This window comes from Triturus cristatus, chromosome 7 (genome assembly GCF_964204655.1).
Source record: "Triturus cristatus chromosome 7, aTriCri1.1, whole genome shotgun sequence".
In the NCBI taxonomy this organism is placed as follows: Eukaryota; Metazoa; Chordata; class Amphibia; order Caudata; family Salamandridae; genus Triturus; species Triturus cristatus.
This window is the reverse complement of record NC_140590.1, coordinates 1,751,517,908-1,751,530,672: the sequence shown is the minus strand read 5'-3', so window position 1 is coordinate 1,751,530,672 and position 12,765 is coordinate 1,751,517,908. Positions and strand designations below refer to the sequence as shown.

General features: G+C 51.2%; 1 protein-coding gene across 1 annotated transcript in view; it reads left to right on the top strand.

The window, feature by feature from the left end:
- LOC146812995 (killer cell lectin-like receptor subfamily B member 1B allele A) overlaps positions 1-12,765 on the top strand; it is a 136,711-nt gene that overhangs the window by 26,603 nt on the left and 97,343 nt on the right. Inside the window, exons 2-3 of the mRNA XM_085614664.1 lie at positions 2,715-2,813; positions 9,323-9,403. Of these exons, the coding sequence (XP_085470790.1) occupies positions 2,715-2,813; positions 9,323-9,403 (180 nt within the window). The remainder of the gene's footprint in view (positions 1-2,714; positions 2,814-9,322; positions 9,404-12,765) is intronic.

Here is a 12,765-nt window from a genome sequence, read left to right as displayed (position 1 = left end):
GAGTTTGTGGCCCCGGATGCACAGCGGCCGGCACAGGCACCCCGCCACGGGACGGTCACTTGTGGTGCACTGAGGTAGGGCCACACGGACTGAGCAGGTCCTCATCGATGTCCGAGCTGAATGTGGGGGAGAGCTGTGGGGTACAGTGGAGTGTGTCCTCCAGGGCATGATGCAGAGGGCAGAAGCCATCCGGAAGCAGCAAATGGAAGAGTGGCATGCTGCAGCCTTGTTTTCACCACCATTTATGTATCAGCTACATGAGGATGATGACAAACACCAGTCATAGACTCAGCCGCCACCAACGTTCAAACAGAGAGTGCCCATGAATGACGGTGAACAGACTTCGTGGCACCATGGCTGAGAGGGGTTGCAGTCTGAGATGATGCCGGTACAATGTTATGAACTCGGCCATTGCTAAATCAAGACTCAGTTCCAACTGTGTGACCTGGTCAACCGCAGTGTAGGCTGGAGGCAGCTGTCAAGAGTTGCCCATAGCCATGTGTCGTTGGCTCACTTTGCCGAGGACAGTAGTCCACGTGGGCCCACAGAATCTTGTGGTTGTGATACACTACTAAGACTTGCCGGCACCACATTGAAGGGAGTATAGTGATATCAAATCTACTATAAATGAAGTTCTCTGACATAGTGTAATCAAGACTCAGTTACAAATGTGGGACCTACTAGTCTGCTGTGTATGCCGGTAGAGTAGGTCAACGAGAAAGGAGTGCTGCGGGCCTTGCTCGTGGAGGCCGTGATGGTCATAGCAGGTTGCCAGGTTCACGTACCTGGGGCTTGGAGCTTGCACCAGCACGTGGTGGGCCCTCTTTGACACACGCCGGTGTCGGCAGGTGAGTAGTGAGGCCTGGGTGCGCACGGGCGGGCAAGTCGAGTTCGGGAACCAGCTACCTGGGGTGATGCAGGCGCACAGGATCGCAGGCCTCACCGCTCACGGTGTCGGGCTCGTGGTGGGCTGAGGGGCGCCGCCCTGGCAGAGAAGCTGGGAATTCCGGCAGAGGACCACGCCCAGAGCTATGTGCTTTTTATTCACACCCCTATGCTGGCCTGGCGTACGCCGGGCCAGCCCACTCCACTCACGTTTATGGGGGGGACGTCTAAGCTACATTTCTGCGAGCTTCCCCGGTGGCTGGGGTGACATGGTTGCGTCCACTGTCCACTGTACTCTATACACCAGCAGTGTATGTTAACATGGATATGTGTGTGGTCTGCATACTGCAGTCTGGCCATAACATCCACGCCACACTTGGCAATGGGTACATTCTCATTCATGGGTCACTTGCCTCCTTCGCACATGCCTGGTTCCCACCTCTCCCCACATTCAGCTTTTGTGTGGCTGATGTGCCAAGACGTTGATGGCTCATGTACATGGCTGGCCCAGGTTGCCACAGTAAGTTGTGCTGTCGTGTCTCGTGAGTGGGCATGTTTTTTGGCATGTTGTATGTGAGTTTGTAACGTGTGCATTCCCAGTGTTGTGTGTTGCATGTTTGTGGAGTTGAGGTGTGAGTTGTGTTCATTTGGTACTTGCCAACGAGCAGTGCATTTCCTTAGGTGCCATCCGGGTAGCACTGGTTGCTGATGGACAGTCGGGAGATGTCAGAATCATGCACACTGCCTGGGTGGTTGTAGTCCACGTTGGTGTGGATTTCCCGAGGGATTGCTATGGCCTGCACATTGATGGGATGCGTGTGCTTTCTGTTGCAGTTATTGTGTGCAGTGTTGCCAGGGAGCACCAGTAGGACACGTGTGCAGTAAATTGCACCCACAAAGTGCGGGAAGTCAGCTATGGCGTAGACGCCTTGCTTGGTCTCCAGCTGTTCCTGCGCAGTGTGGGATTAGAATAGGTACTGGGGTACCAAGCTGATGATGGCATCCAGGACAGGTTTGGGGAACTTTGATGGGGCTCCTCCAACTCTGGCAGTTGTTGGTTGGTAGGTACCAGAGGCCAACAGGTGCAGCACAGCCAGTGGCTTTGTCTGAGGTGAGATGTTGGTTGTCCCTTTGAGCCTGTGGTGTGTAATGTCATTCTCTGGTGATGGGTGTGTGGGAATGGTGCATTTTCAGGGGGTCGCTGTCTTTGCCTGTGCTGCCTCAGTGTTGGTCCGGGGGGGGGGGGCGGTGAGGGTCCGGGGGGTGGGGGGTGGTCCTGGGGGTGGTGGTGGTGGTGGGTGTTGTGGCCCTCTTGGGTGTCCGGGCCTCATGATCAGTTGCTCCATATCATCTGTTGCCCTTCAGGTGTAGCTCTGGGCTGGGCTCTCTTTTGTGGTGCCGGCTGCTGTCTGACTTTGCACCAGGTCAGAGCAGGTGATAGTTTCCTGTTGCTAACGTGCCTTATCGCGCATTTTGTGGTCTTTTCGCAGATCTGGCTGGTCATTGAGAATGTTGCGGAGTGGTGTTGTCGCGGCTTTTGGCACGGGAACGCCTACTCTGCATCTCATTAGCGATAGTTGCCGGGGTCATCTGTGGCAATGTTTTTTGCGGCTGATATCGCGGGTAAACTGGTGATATGGGCCGTTATCACCTGCTGGTGAATAGGGTTTTCGTTTTATCGTGACTTTGGCTGCGATAAAGTGCCGATTACTCAGCGATGACTCCTTGAGAATATGCCCCTTCATTACCTGAAAATGTAACCACAATGGTTGAAATTGTGCACAATTGTGGATGATTCATGGAATATGTTTTTTCATTGCCTTTTGCAGCTGATTCCCAAGTTCCCCGTTTCCAGAGATTAGCCCTGTGGATATTTGTCGCGCTGACGCTCCTGCTGGTCCTGGCTCTTGTAGGATGTGGCGTTTGGGGTAAGTGGGTCATTAAAATATGACACAAAGTATATATTTATTAATGGAAAAATTAGCAATAGAATAATTGCCCCAAGAATCTCGAATAATCCAGATTACTTGTCTTCAAACCAACCTACCATAAACATAAATATGTTCTCCAAATATATGTTCTCGTAATATTGTGCAAATTCCCAGCCTGTGCTGTCACACTTTCATGATCACATGGATGGATGGAATGCTTGAATGAATCTCAACTTCTGATAATTATTCGGTGGCGCATCCCAGTCCATTGTTATTTTGCACCCCATGCCACCTCAGTGTAGACTCAGTCATATACAATCAGTCTGCTTCTGGTCCAATGAGCGTGTTTCAAGTTAAAGGATGCAGAGTGATTGTTTTTCTGGTTCTCAGGGGCATTACTCAAAATGACTGGGTGAAGAGGTGGTCACAAGCAGGAATGTCATTTAGGAGTCACCAGGGTTCTCAGTAGCGACCACTGGCTTGCCCCTTGTGACCCTTGGCACTTCCTTTGTGACCCCTGGCCTCAGAAGTGGTCAGATCCGTTGCATGAACTAAAGGGCTGCTCCTTCTTATGCATGTTAGTTGGGGCTCCATTTTCCTTCTTTTCTGTCAATATTTTCTTACACGAACAGTGAATATTTTATTATTCACTATTAGTGTAATTAAGAATGGATTACAATTAGCTGGAATATGACCCACCTGACAGCTGAGGTAAGTAAAAAATGTCTTTAGATTCATGTTGTGTGCATGCTTGCGGGTGAGAGTGTGTTTTGTGAGATCGAGTGTGTAAATGTGTGTATGTGTAAGCATGCGTAAGTGAATGAAAGCAAAGGCTACATGACATTTTATGTCACTTCTACTACCCCTGGCACTTTGGTTAGTTGACTTACATGCTCTCAAGTTTCCAATATCTCACAGATATTCATTGGTCTTGGGGTGAATGGGGCCCCCTTGAAGGCTGGTGGCCCCTGAAGGCTTGGGGGCCACCTGCGCAGCAGGGGCTGCTGGGGCCTGTGGTACGCCCCTGTCGGTTCTCAAAGCAGAGCTATGTCACTCTCAAGGACTGTGAGGTTCAGCTGCAAGGAGATGGGGAAGAGACTGTCGTATCGTGGCCCAGGGCCTAGGAATAAATGGGGACACCACACGTGCTCTCTTGTAGTGGCCAGTACAATGCTTGCCACGCCCAGCACTCCGGGCTCTTTATTCTTTTCATCACGTGCCTCCCGTGTGGACGTCGGGCATGTCCACGGAGTGCACGCACATAAGGGGAAACTCCTTTCACTATTGCCAGGGACCCCCGTGACAGTGGTCGGGTCCACTTGGCAAACACTACATTCCTCCTTTACCCACAAATGCAAAAACTAAACAAACGTAAGGCCTAGCGACAAAACATCTTTAAAGTCTCAAACTCAGTCTCTGCAGGTTTCCTGAACAAACAAAAAGAACAGTCTTACTTGGTCTTGGCAGAGGTGCAGCTTACTTCCACATCGGGAGTTGACAGCGGGCCACAAAGTCTCGGTACCTCTGGGATGGCTGCGGACATGGGCGTAGGTGGTACCTGCTCTGGCTGCGCCCTTCTGGAGGGGTTGGAAACATGTCCTCCGAACAGTCTGTACCCGCCGCGCTGGGGCGGCTCTGTGTCCCTTGCGACTCCCGGTCTCCTTGGGCTGGTGTGGTCGAGGCGTTCTCCGCGTTTTCAGTTCTGTGTGGAGTCTCTCCTTCCGCGGCCGTCTCTTCTTCCGTGGCCTCTCGAGGACCCGGGGGTGCCGCTGGCCGGTAGCCTTCTGGCTCGGGAAACTCTTCCTCTCCTTCATCTGGGACTTTCTTAAAGAATGACACATTTCTTGTGACCTCTTCTCCATTCCTGACTGCCGTGATCAGTGTTCCATTGATCGTCGTGACCGTCCAGGGGTCTAGCTCGAAGGGCAGGCGGAACTTTCCCCCTGGGTGGTGGTCTTTCACAAGCACTCGGTCTCCAACTTGGATGGGGCTGTCGGCAGCTCTTCTCTTCCAGGATGCTTCGCGGTTGGTTTTTGTCCTGTGTTCCATGGACCGGTTAGGCGGGGTCGGTGCTGACGCCCACCTGGGATGGTGTGGGATAGTGTCGGTGACTGTTCTGCCAAAACAGAGGCGGCTTGGAGGGACCCTCGTGGTGCAGTGGGGCGTCAACCTACTCGCGTAGAAATTGATAGAGGGCTAACTCTATGCCCTGGCCGTCCGCCAGTGTGATCTGAATGGTCTTGTTTAGGGTTCTCATTAGTCTCTCGACTTCCCCGTTAGCTTGAGGCCACCTCGGGGTTATGCGTCGGGGCTTGATACGGTGGGACTGCAGGTACTCTGCTAGCTCGGCGCCATTGAACGGGGGACCATTGTCCGTGCGCAGCTCCCCAATTAGGCCGTGGGTGACGATTATCTTTTCCAACTTGGGAACTACCTCAGATGCGGCTGTCGAGGACAGGAATTCCACTTTGGGGTATCGCGAGAAGTCGTCCACCACCACCAGCATGTACTTTCCCCCGGGGAGACTGCCGAAATCTGCGCTGGCTCACACCCATGGAGACGTTGGTCCTTCCTCGGTGATTATTGGCGCTGGAGGGTTGGGTAGGCTGATCGCTAAACACACTGGACATCGCTGGACGATTGTTTCCACCATTTTGTCGAGGCCAGGGAACCAGAGCTTGCTTCGAAGGCGGTTCTTTGACTTTACGATGCCTTGGTGCGTGCCATGCGCCAGGAGGGCTGCCTGTTGGGTGAGGCAGTCAGGTAGCACCAGACGGGGCCCTCTCAGGAGGCATCCTTCCGGAGATACGGACAGTTAGTTCCGGACTTGATGGAGTGCCTTAAGTGTTGCTTGGGCACCAGGTGTGCGGAACGACGATGGGCTTTGGAGTGGTTTCCAGTTGCCTGATGTGACGGCTTGGATGGCGATCTGTAGGCAGTCGTCATCTTTGGTGGCTCGCGCCACTTCCTCCAAAGAGATCGGTAGCGGCCGTGACCTTTCCACGATCATCCTGACATACTCCTCCGTGGCCGCGGCTTCTGCAGCTTCCGAGGCAGTGGCAGGACGTGCGTGCCTCGACAAAAAGTCGGCAGGGTTCCGGGTACCCGGCCGATACTCCACCGTGAGCTGGAATTCCTGGAGCTGGAGCACCCATTTTTCGATCCGAGGAGGAGGACGTGTGGAGGAACCTTGGAACAGCGGGACTAGAGGTTGTGATCAGTGATGACCACAAAAGGGTGTCCATACAGGTAAATGTGGAAGTGCCAGCACCCCCACAGGATGGCGATGGCCTCTCGTTCAATCTGCGAGTACCGCTGTTCCGTTGGTGTGAGGGTTCTGCTCGCATATGCGATGGGGGCCCATTCTCCGCATGCTTGTTGTTGGGTTAGCACGGCCCCCAGGCCTGTCGGGCTGGCATCCACCTCAAGTTGTGTTTCGCTGCGGGGATCGAAGTAGGCCAAGGTTGTGTCGCCTGAGAGTGTGGCTTTGGTCCTTTGGAATGCCTCTTGCTGTGCCGGACCCCACTCCCAGGTGGCAGCCGCTTTTGTGAGGTCCCGGAGGGGGCCGGTGAGGTCAGACAGATCCTTGATGAACCTCCCGCAGTAGGTGACCATCCCGAGGAAGCTGTGGACTGCTGTCACCGACATGGGGGCGGGGGCTGCGTGAATATCCTTGACCTTTTCTGGGTCCGGGCCGATTCCTTGGTCCGAAAACCTGTAGCCAAAATAGCTGATGTCCTTGCGTAGGAAGTCGCATTTTTCTCGGTGGAGGGTCAATCCTTGCTCTTGAAGCCAGGTGAACACTGCCTGGAGGCGTTGGATGTGCTCGTCCAAGGTTGGTGTGTGGACCAAAATGTCATCACTGACATTTAGAACTCCCTCGAGCCCTTGTAGTACGTTCTGGATGATATTTTGAAACACCTCCGCCGCACTCGATATTCCAAAATTGAGCCGGGTGTAACGCCAGAGGCCTGCATGCGTGGAGAAAGTGGTAATCGGGCGCAAATCAGGGTGTAGGGGAATCTGGTGGTATCCAGACCTCAGGTCCATCTTTGAGAACCACTTTGAGCCATACAGCTCTCCGACTATTTCGTCTATGGTTGGTGTCAGGTGGCGCTCGCGCTTGATAGCGAGGTTAGGGATGCGCATGTCCACGCAGATTCGCACGGCATCGGGCTGTTTCGGCTTCTTGGCCACCACGGTGGGTGACACCCACGGGGTGGGCCCGCTTACCCTCTCAATGATTCCAGCTCGCTCGAGTACCCTCAGCTCTGCTTCAACTTTGGGTCGTAGGTGGAACGCAATGCGCCGGTTGCGGAGGGCTACCGGGGCGACCGACTTGTCTATGTGGAGGTGGATGGCGGGTCCCTTCAAACAGCCGATCCCTTCGAATAGAGATGTGTGTTTTAGAACCAGATGGTCGAGGCTGCGGGCTTGGACTGTGAGCGCGAAATGGATCAGCCCGAGGTCTTGGGCTGTTCGGCAACCAAGCAAGAATCCCGATCCCTCTTGCGACACATAGATCTTGGTTTGCAGGCGAGTGGTGTCGTGGGACAGATCCGTCCGGAACATCCCGCACAGGCGGAGTGGGCGACTGGTGCCGTATGCGTATACTTGTACCCTCGTGGGATGGAGTGTCGGGGCATTTTCTAGCGTCCGGTACACGCTGGGGGCCATCAGGTTGATTGATGCACCTGTGTCGATCAAAGCCGCCACTGCTTGGTCTCGTACGTTGACCGTGCACATGGGTTCTGCGGATGGTGTAGCTGCCAGAGTGTGAAGCACTCTCATGACATGGACGGAGGCCACATCCGCTTCATCATCATCCATGTCGCTGCTGGTGGCTGTACTGGGTAGTGGCTCTACCTGTTTTACCCTCCTGGGTGGGCCACTCTGTTTCTTCTTGGGTGCCGACAGACATACACTTGCGAAGTGGTTGGCTTTCTCACACGCGCTGCATACTTTGCCTTGTGCCGGGCACGCTCCTCTGTGGGGTGTCGCGCCTCCACACCACACGCAGGCGCGGCCGGGGGGGGCTTGCGCCAGTCTTGGGTTTCCCCGCTGGGGTTGCTTTGTGTGGTTCTCGGCGGCGCCGATCTTGAGGGCGCACACTGGCTCTGTCTTGATTGCGACCACCGGCTTTGGCTCCATGTGCATGGCTCTGGCCTTAGACAACTCTTTTGACCGCCCAAGTATGAGGATGTCGCGCATGAGCATGTTGTCCGCTTCCAACACTCTCTCTCGCAACTTCGAAGACGCACAGCCCTGGATGAATTGGGCGCGGATTTCATCGTCCACGTCGGGGAGGGTGTACGTGCTGGCTAGCTTCTTTAACCTTGCATAAAAGACATCTACTGACTCCTCCGGGAGTTGGCGGGCTTGGCGTGGTAGGAATCTCTCATAGTCGGCGCTAGCGAAAGGTTCAAAGTACGCTGTGATGGCATCACGCAGCGTGGCCTATGTCCTGGGTGGGCCAGCCTCGGTTACGTCCTTCGATATGTCGTGGATGGCTTCTCCTCCCAAGTGTAGAAGCATGGCACACCGCCGCTCGGTCGCGATTTCTGCCGCCACAAAGTAGTTCTCGAGCCGTTCCACCCACTTCTTCCACCGTGCAGCTTGCGACGGGGGGTGCCGGTGACCGCAAACGGCTCCAAAGGGGGTACGTGGGCCATGGCCGTTGGGGATGGGCGCAGCAGCTGGGGTGGGCTCACATTCACCCGTCCGGGGGCGGTGCACTAGTCCTCCAGGCGTCGAGCGCTGGTCCCTAGGGCTGCCAGTAAAGCAGGAGGGGCGACCCGGGGCCTCAGAATGGTTGAATTTGCATCTCACGTGAGATGCGTGAGAAACGGCAGGTCCTGACCTCGCGTTGCACGCAAGATGCGTGAGAGATGGCAGGCGGGTCACGTTGTTCCGTGAGTGCAGGCTCCGCAGGCACAGAAGCTTCCCGGGCAGGAAGGAGGCAGTCGCTGGGGGCCGGGGGGCTGCAGTGGGCCTGGCCAGGCGGGGGATGTATGCAGCACGTCCGGGCAAGAAGTAGGCAGCCTGGAGACGGCTGGGGCCACATAGGGGGCGGTGCATGGCCTCAGGAGGAGGGGAATCGATCTGCTCCTTGGGCAAGAGCGTGAGGCGGCAGTGCACGCGATGGGGTGGCTAGACCACCTCGTCGCCAGTGTCGTATCGTGGCCCAGGGCCTAGGAATAAATGGGGACACCACACGTGCTCTCTTGTAGTGGCCAGTACAATGCTTGCCACGCCCAGCACTCCGGGCTCTTTATTCTTTTCATCACGTGCCTCCTGTGTGGACGTCGGGCACGTCCACGGAGTGCACGCACAAAGGGGGAAACTCCTTTCACTATTACCAGGGACCCCCATGCCAGTGGTCGGGTCCACTTGGCAAACACTACAGAGACAGACGAACTCGTGCCCGCTTCTGCTCCCTCCCATTGGTTCAGCTTTGCATCTCTCTCTAAAGGTCTCCTTCTCACCTGACCTGTCTCTCGCTTCAGTCTTCAGGTTACATCAGAAGAACGGGGCCCTGATGGTGACCCTGATGCAGAGAGGTGAATGGAACGCCAGCATGTCATCTGGTACGTGCAGATAATGTTTCAACACCTTTTTATATAATATATGTAATAATATAGAAAAGTGACTTAGCAACCAGCATTATAGAGCTGCATGCAAACTGCATAATTTAGGTTTGTTTTTCCCAGTCTTTCATTATCCAAATGTTGCTGAAATTAGTTAGTTTGAGTAGAAATGCATTCCTATTAGTAAAGCCAACCCCAACCGGCGCTTTGAATACCGATGAAATGTACGTGAGAGAGGGGCTATGGAGAGATGAGGGGCACCATGGAGTGGGGGCAGGGGTAGGAGAGGGGCTGTAGTGAGGGAATCCATGGAGAATTAGGTCACTGGGGGGCGACAGCAAAGACTGTCGCACCGGGTGCCACCAGCGTTAGAGCCAGTCCTGCTTCCTTCCCAGAGGTCCAGGACTGGTGGTAAACACCTGGGTGCGGAGGTCGCTGTCCGGAGAGGTTGAACAAAGGCTGCACTGCATGAGACCCCTGCCATGGTAAGATGTCACAATGATGGTGATGGTGAAGCAGCCTGGGCTACACCTCGGTGAAAGAGGGGGGGGCTGGAATGAAGGAATGATAGACTGAACAGCACAATTTGAAAAGAGAGGGTTCAGACATGACACCAGCATTGGGCAGGACACAAATCCATGAGCAGAGAAAAGGCAGCACAACAATCTCTATTGGACCTTCTGAAACTCTTAACCTTTCTATGGGTATGGTGGTGGGACCGGGAGCAGGACTCATACTTCACACTGTGATCCAGCGCCAATCAGGGATCAATAATCAATAATAATACAAACATTGGCCCATACTCATATAGCAAACATCAAGTCCCTGTTGCACTGTTTGTGTTTAATCAGTTATTCATAAATACAGGCTCATATCTAACACTCTAAATACATAACTGAACCTCTGGTCGATGGACATATAGTTGAGAAGTTGATGGCAATAATTAATACTATCTAGCAATATATTTCTACACTTTTTTCTCAACTAAATTTGTTAGAAAACAACACAGAACAAATGCTACCTTGTCTGTACCACTAAATGAAGAGATGGTCTTTCCTTTCGGAGAGAAAATCTTTCCCTTCCAGTAAAATAACGACCAGAGCTATTCTACACAAAAACAAACTACAGGTGGACTTGGTACTCCTCTAGGGATACTAGCCAAAGTTTCGGAAGAGGACTTTCACATGGAAAGAGGTCTTGATACTCCTTTGGGGATGTAAGGCTAGAATTTCGGAAGTGGACCCTTCACTATTTCAAGCAAATCTACTCTCAAAAGAATAGTCCCTAATATAACACCAAGAGCCTTTTGCCATTCCGTATTATTACAACAGACAAAGTACTTCTCCAGTGTGATACTTTTCCACACTATTCCTCTGCCTTTTCAGGCTAGAACATTATCCCGGGATCTCAGGTAACTCCGTACCCGCACTTCTAGACAACATAGAACAAAACACTAACTTTTCATGTTAGGAACCAAATAATCAATAATCGATAATTATTACCAAACTAATCAATAGATAACCATTCTCTGCTACCAAAAACTGATCCAGCGCCAATCAGGGATCAATAATCAATAATAATACAAACACTAGCCCATACTCATACACCCAACAAACATCAAACCACTGTTGCGCTGTTTGAGTTTAATCAGTTATTCATAAATACAGGCTCATATCTAACACTTTAAATACATAACTGAACCTGTATTTCAACTTCTTTCCTCTGGTCGATGGACCTATAGTTGAGAAGTTGATGGCAATAATTAATACTATCTATTTATCTATCTATACTACTAAATAAATCTCAAACTCAGTGTAAAGTTGACAATTTTTATTGCAGAATAATGTTAAGGTAAAAATGCTCATCACGTACATGGCAAACAAAGGATCAATCGCAGAGAGAGAACATTAATCAAAACAAACAGTGTCAAACTCAACATCAAAAGAAAAAATGCAAATGAGAGAGTGGATAGACACAGAGACAGTAGTTTCAGAGACAAAAATACATTTGCAAATATTTATGCAAAGTACAGATCCAACCCAAGAAATTCAGTAGAAAATCTACTCCTGGCCACGTGAATAGATGGGGGTTCCCCGAAAAGGTTCAGGGAAAAAAGAGTAAGGCAGGATACTAGTTTCAGGACAGGAACAGGAAAAACAGGTAGGCCTCTGTCTGGATACAGCAAACCGATGGACAACGAGGATCTCCCTCTATCTTCTCTCAAGATGCTCCCTTTCACATCTCCCAGGCACCCCAGCTATACTCTAAAAACCTACATGCCCAATCCACCATTGTAGCAACATTTTTAGAAACCCAGTCTCTCATTGGTCAGTTTAGGGGGTGTTCTATCATACCACCATAGTCATTTCATAATTTTCACTGCATTCTTTGTTTTACACATTTCGCATTACGTTAGCCATGTCTCATGAATACACGTTTCCTCCAAAAAGTAACATGTTGCAAGTCTCTACATTTTCATTGTTCGCCTCTGCAGTTTTCGCAGAAGAAGTTTGCACATTTGCACTTGATACCCTGGCCATCCTTCAGTTACTTGGCAGACACACAATAATCCTTGAAGGTTATCAGCCTTTGCCTTCTCCATTCTCTCTCAGAGCTCGATTTTCAGCTTATTTATTCGTATTTATTTTCTTTAACCCACGACTGACATGCAAAGATGTTATCCCATGCTTTCTTTACTACAATGAACGAAACATAGACATTATTAATTTCATTAAATATGTTTCTCACTGTTTACCAACCACCATTGCACTATCCCATGTTATATTCCTAGCAAGAGCATTAATGTGCAAAAGCGGTATTATTATTTTTTCATTTCAAGCAGAATGCAAATGCGGCCTAGTTTTTCTTGCATTAGTCCACACATTAGTGCGCGCATGCGCAAAAGCATTTTGTGTTTTTTGGTGTTTTTGCACGTTATTTTCACAGCACACTGTTAGTAAATGTTATCGAGGAGTTAAACCCAGCAAATTTTATTATCTCGAAACACTGCTCCATCAACTGTAGGCTCTAGTTTTCAGCATGGAAATATATTGATCTAAATTAAGTAAAGAATGAAAGTTAACTTTTTTTTTAACACCAGGCGAACTATCATTTATTTTCTTGTGGAGGGTGTGAATTGTTGCCCCTTTTATGTTACCGTAGTTGTGCACAACTGCTACCGTAATTCTCTCCCTTCAAAGCACAGTAAATGGTAATATTACAGTACTATTGTATGTGTATCAACATCGGAAGGATGAGAGGCCCGATTCAGACCTAACAGTAGCCAGTCTTGTTTAAAGGCTGATACACTGGACTTGGTGACGCTAATATTCTTTTTTAATCAATAATGTAAATTCCCCTTA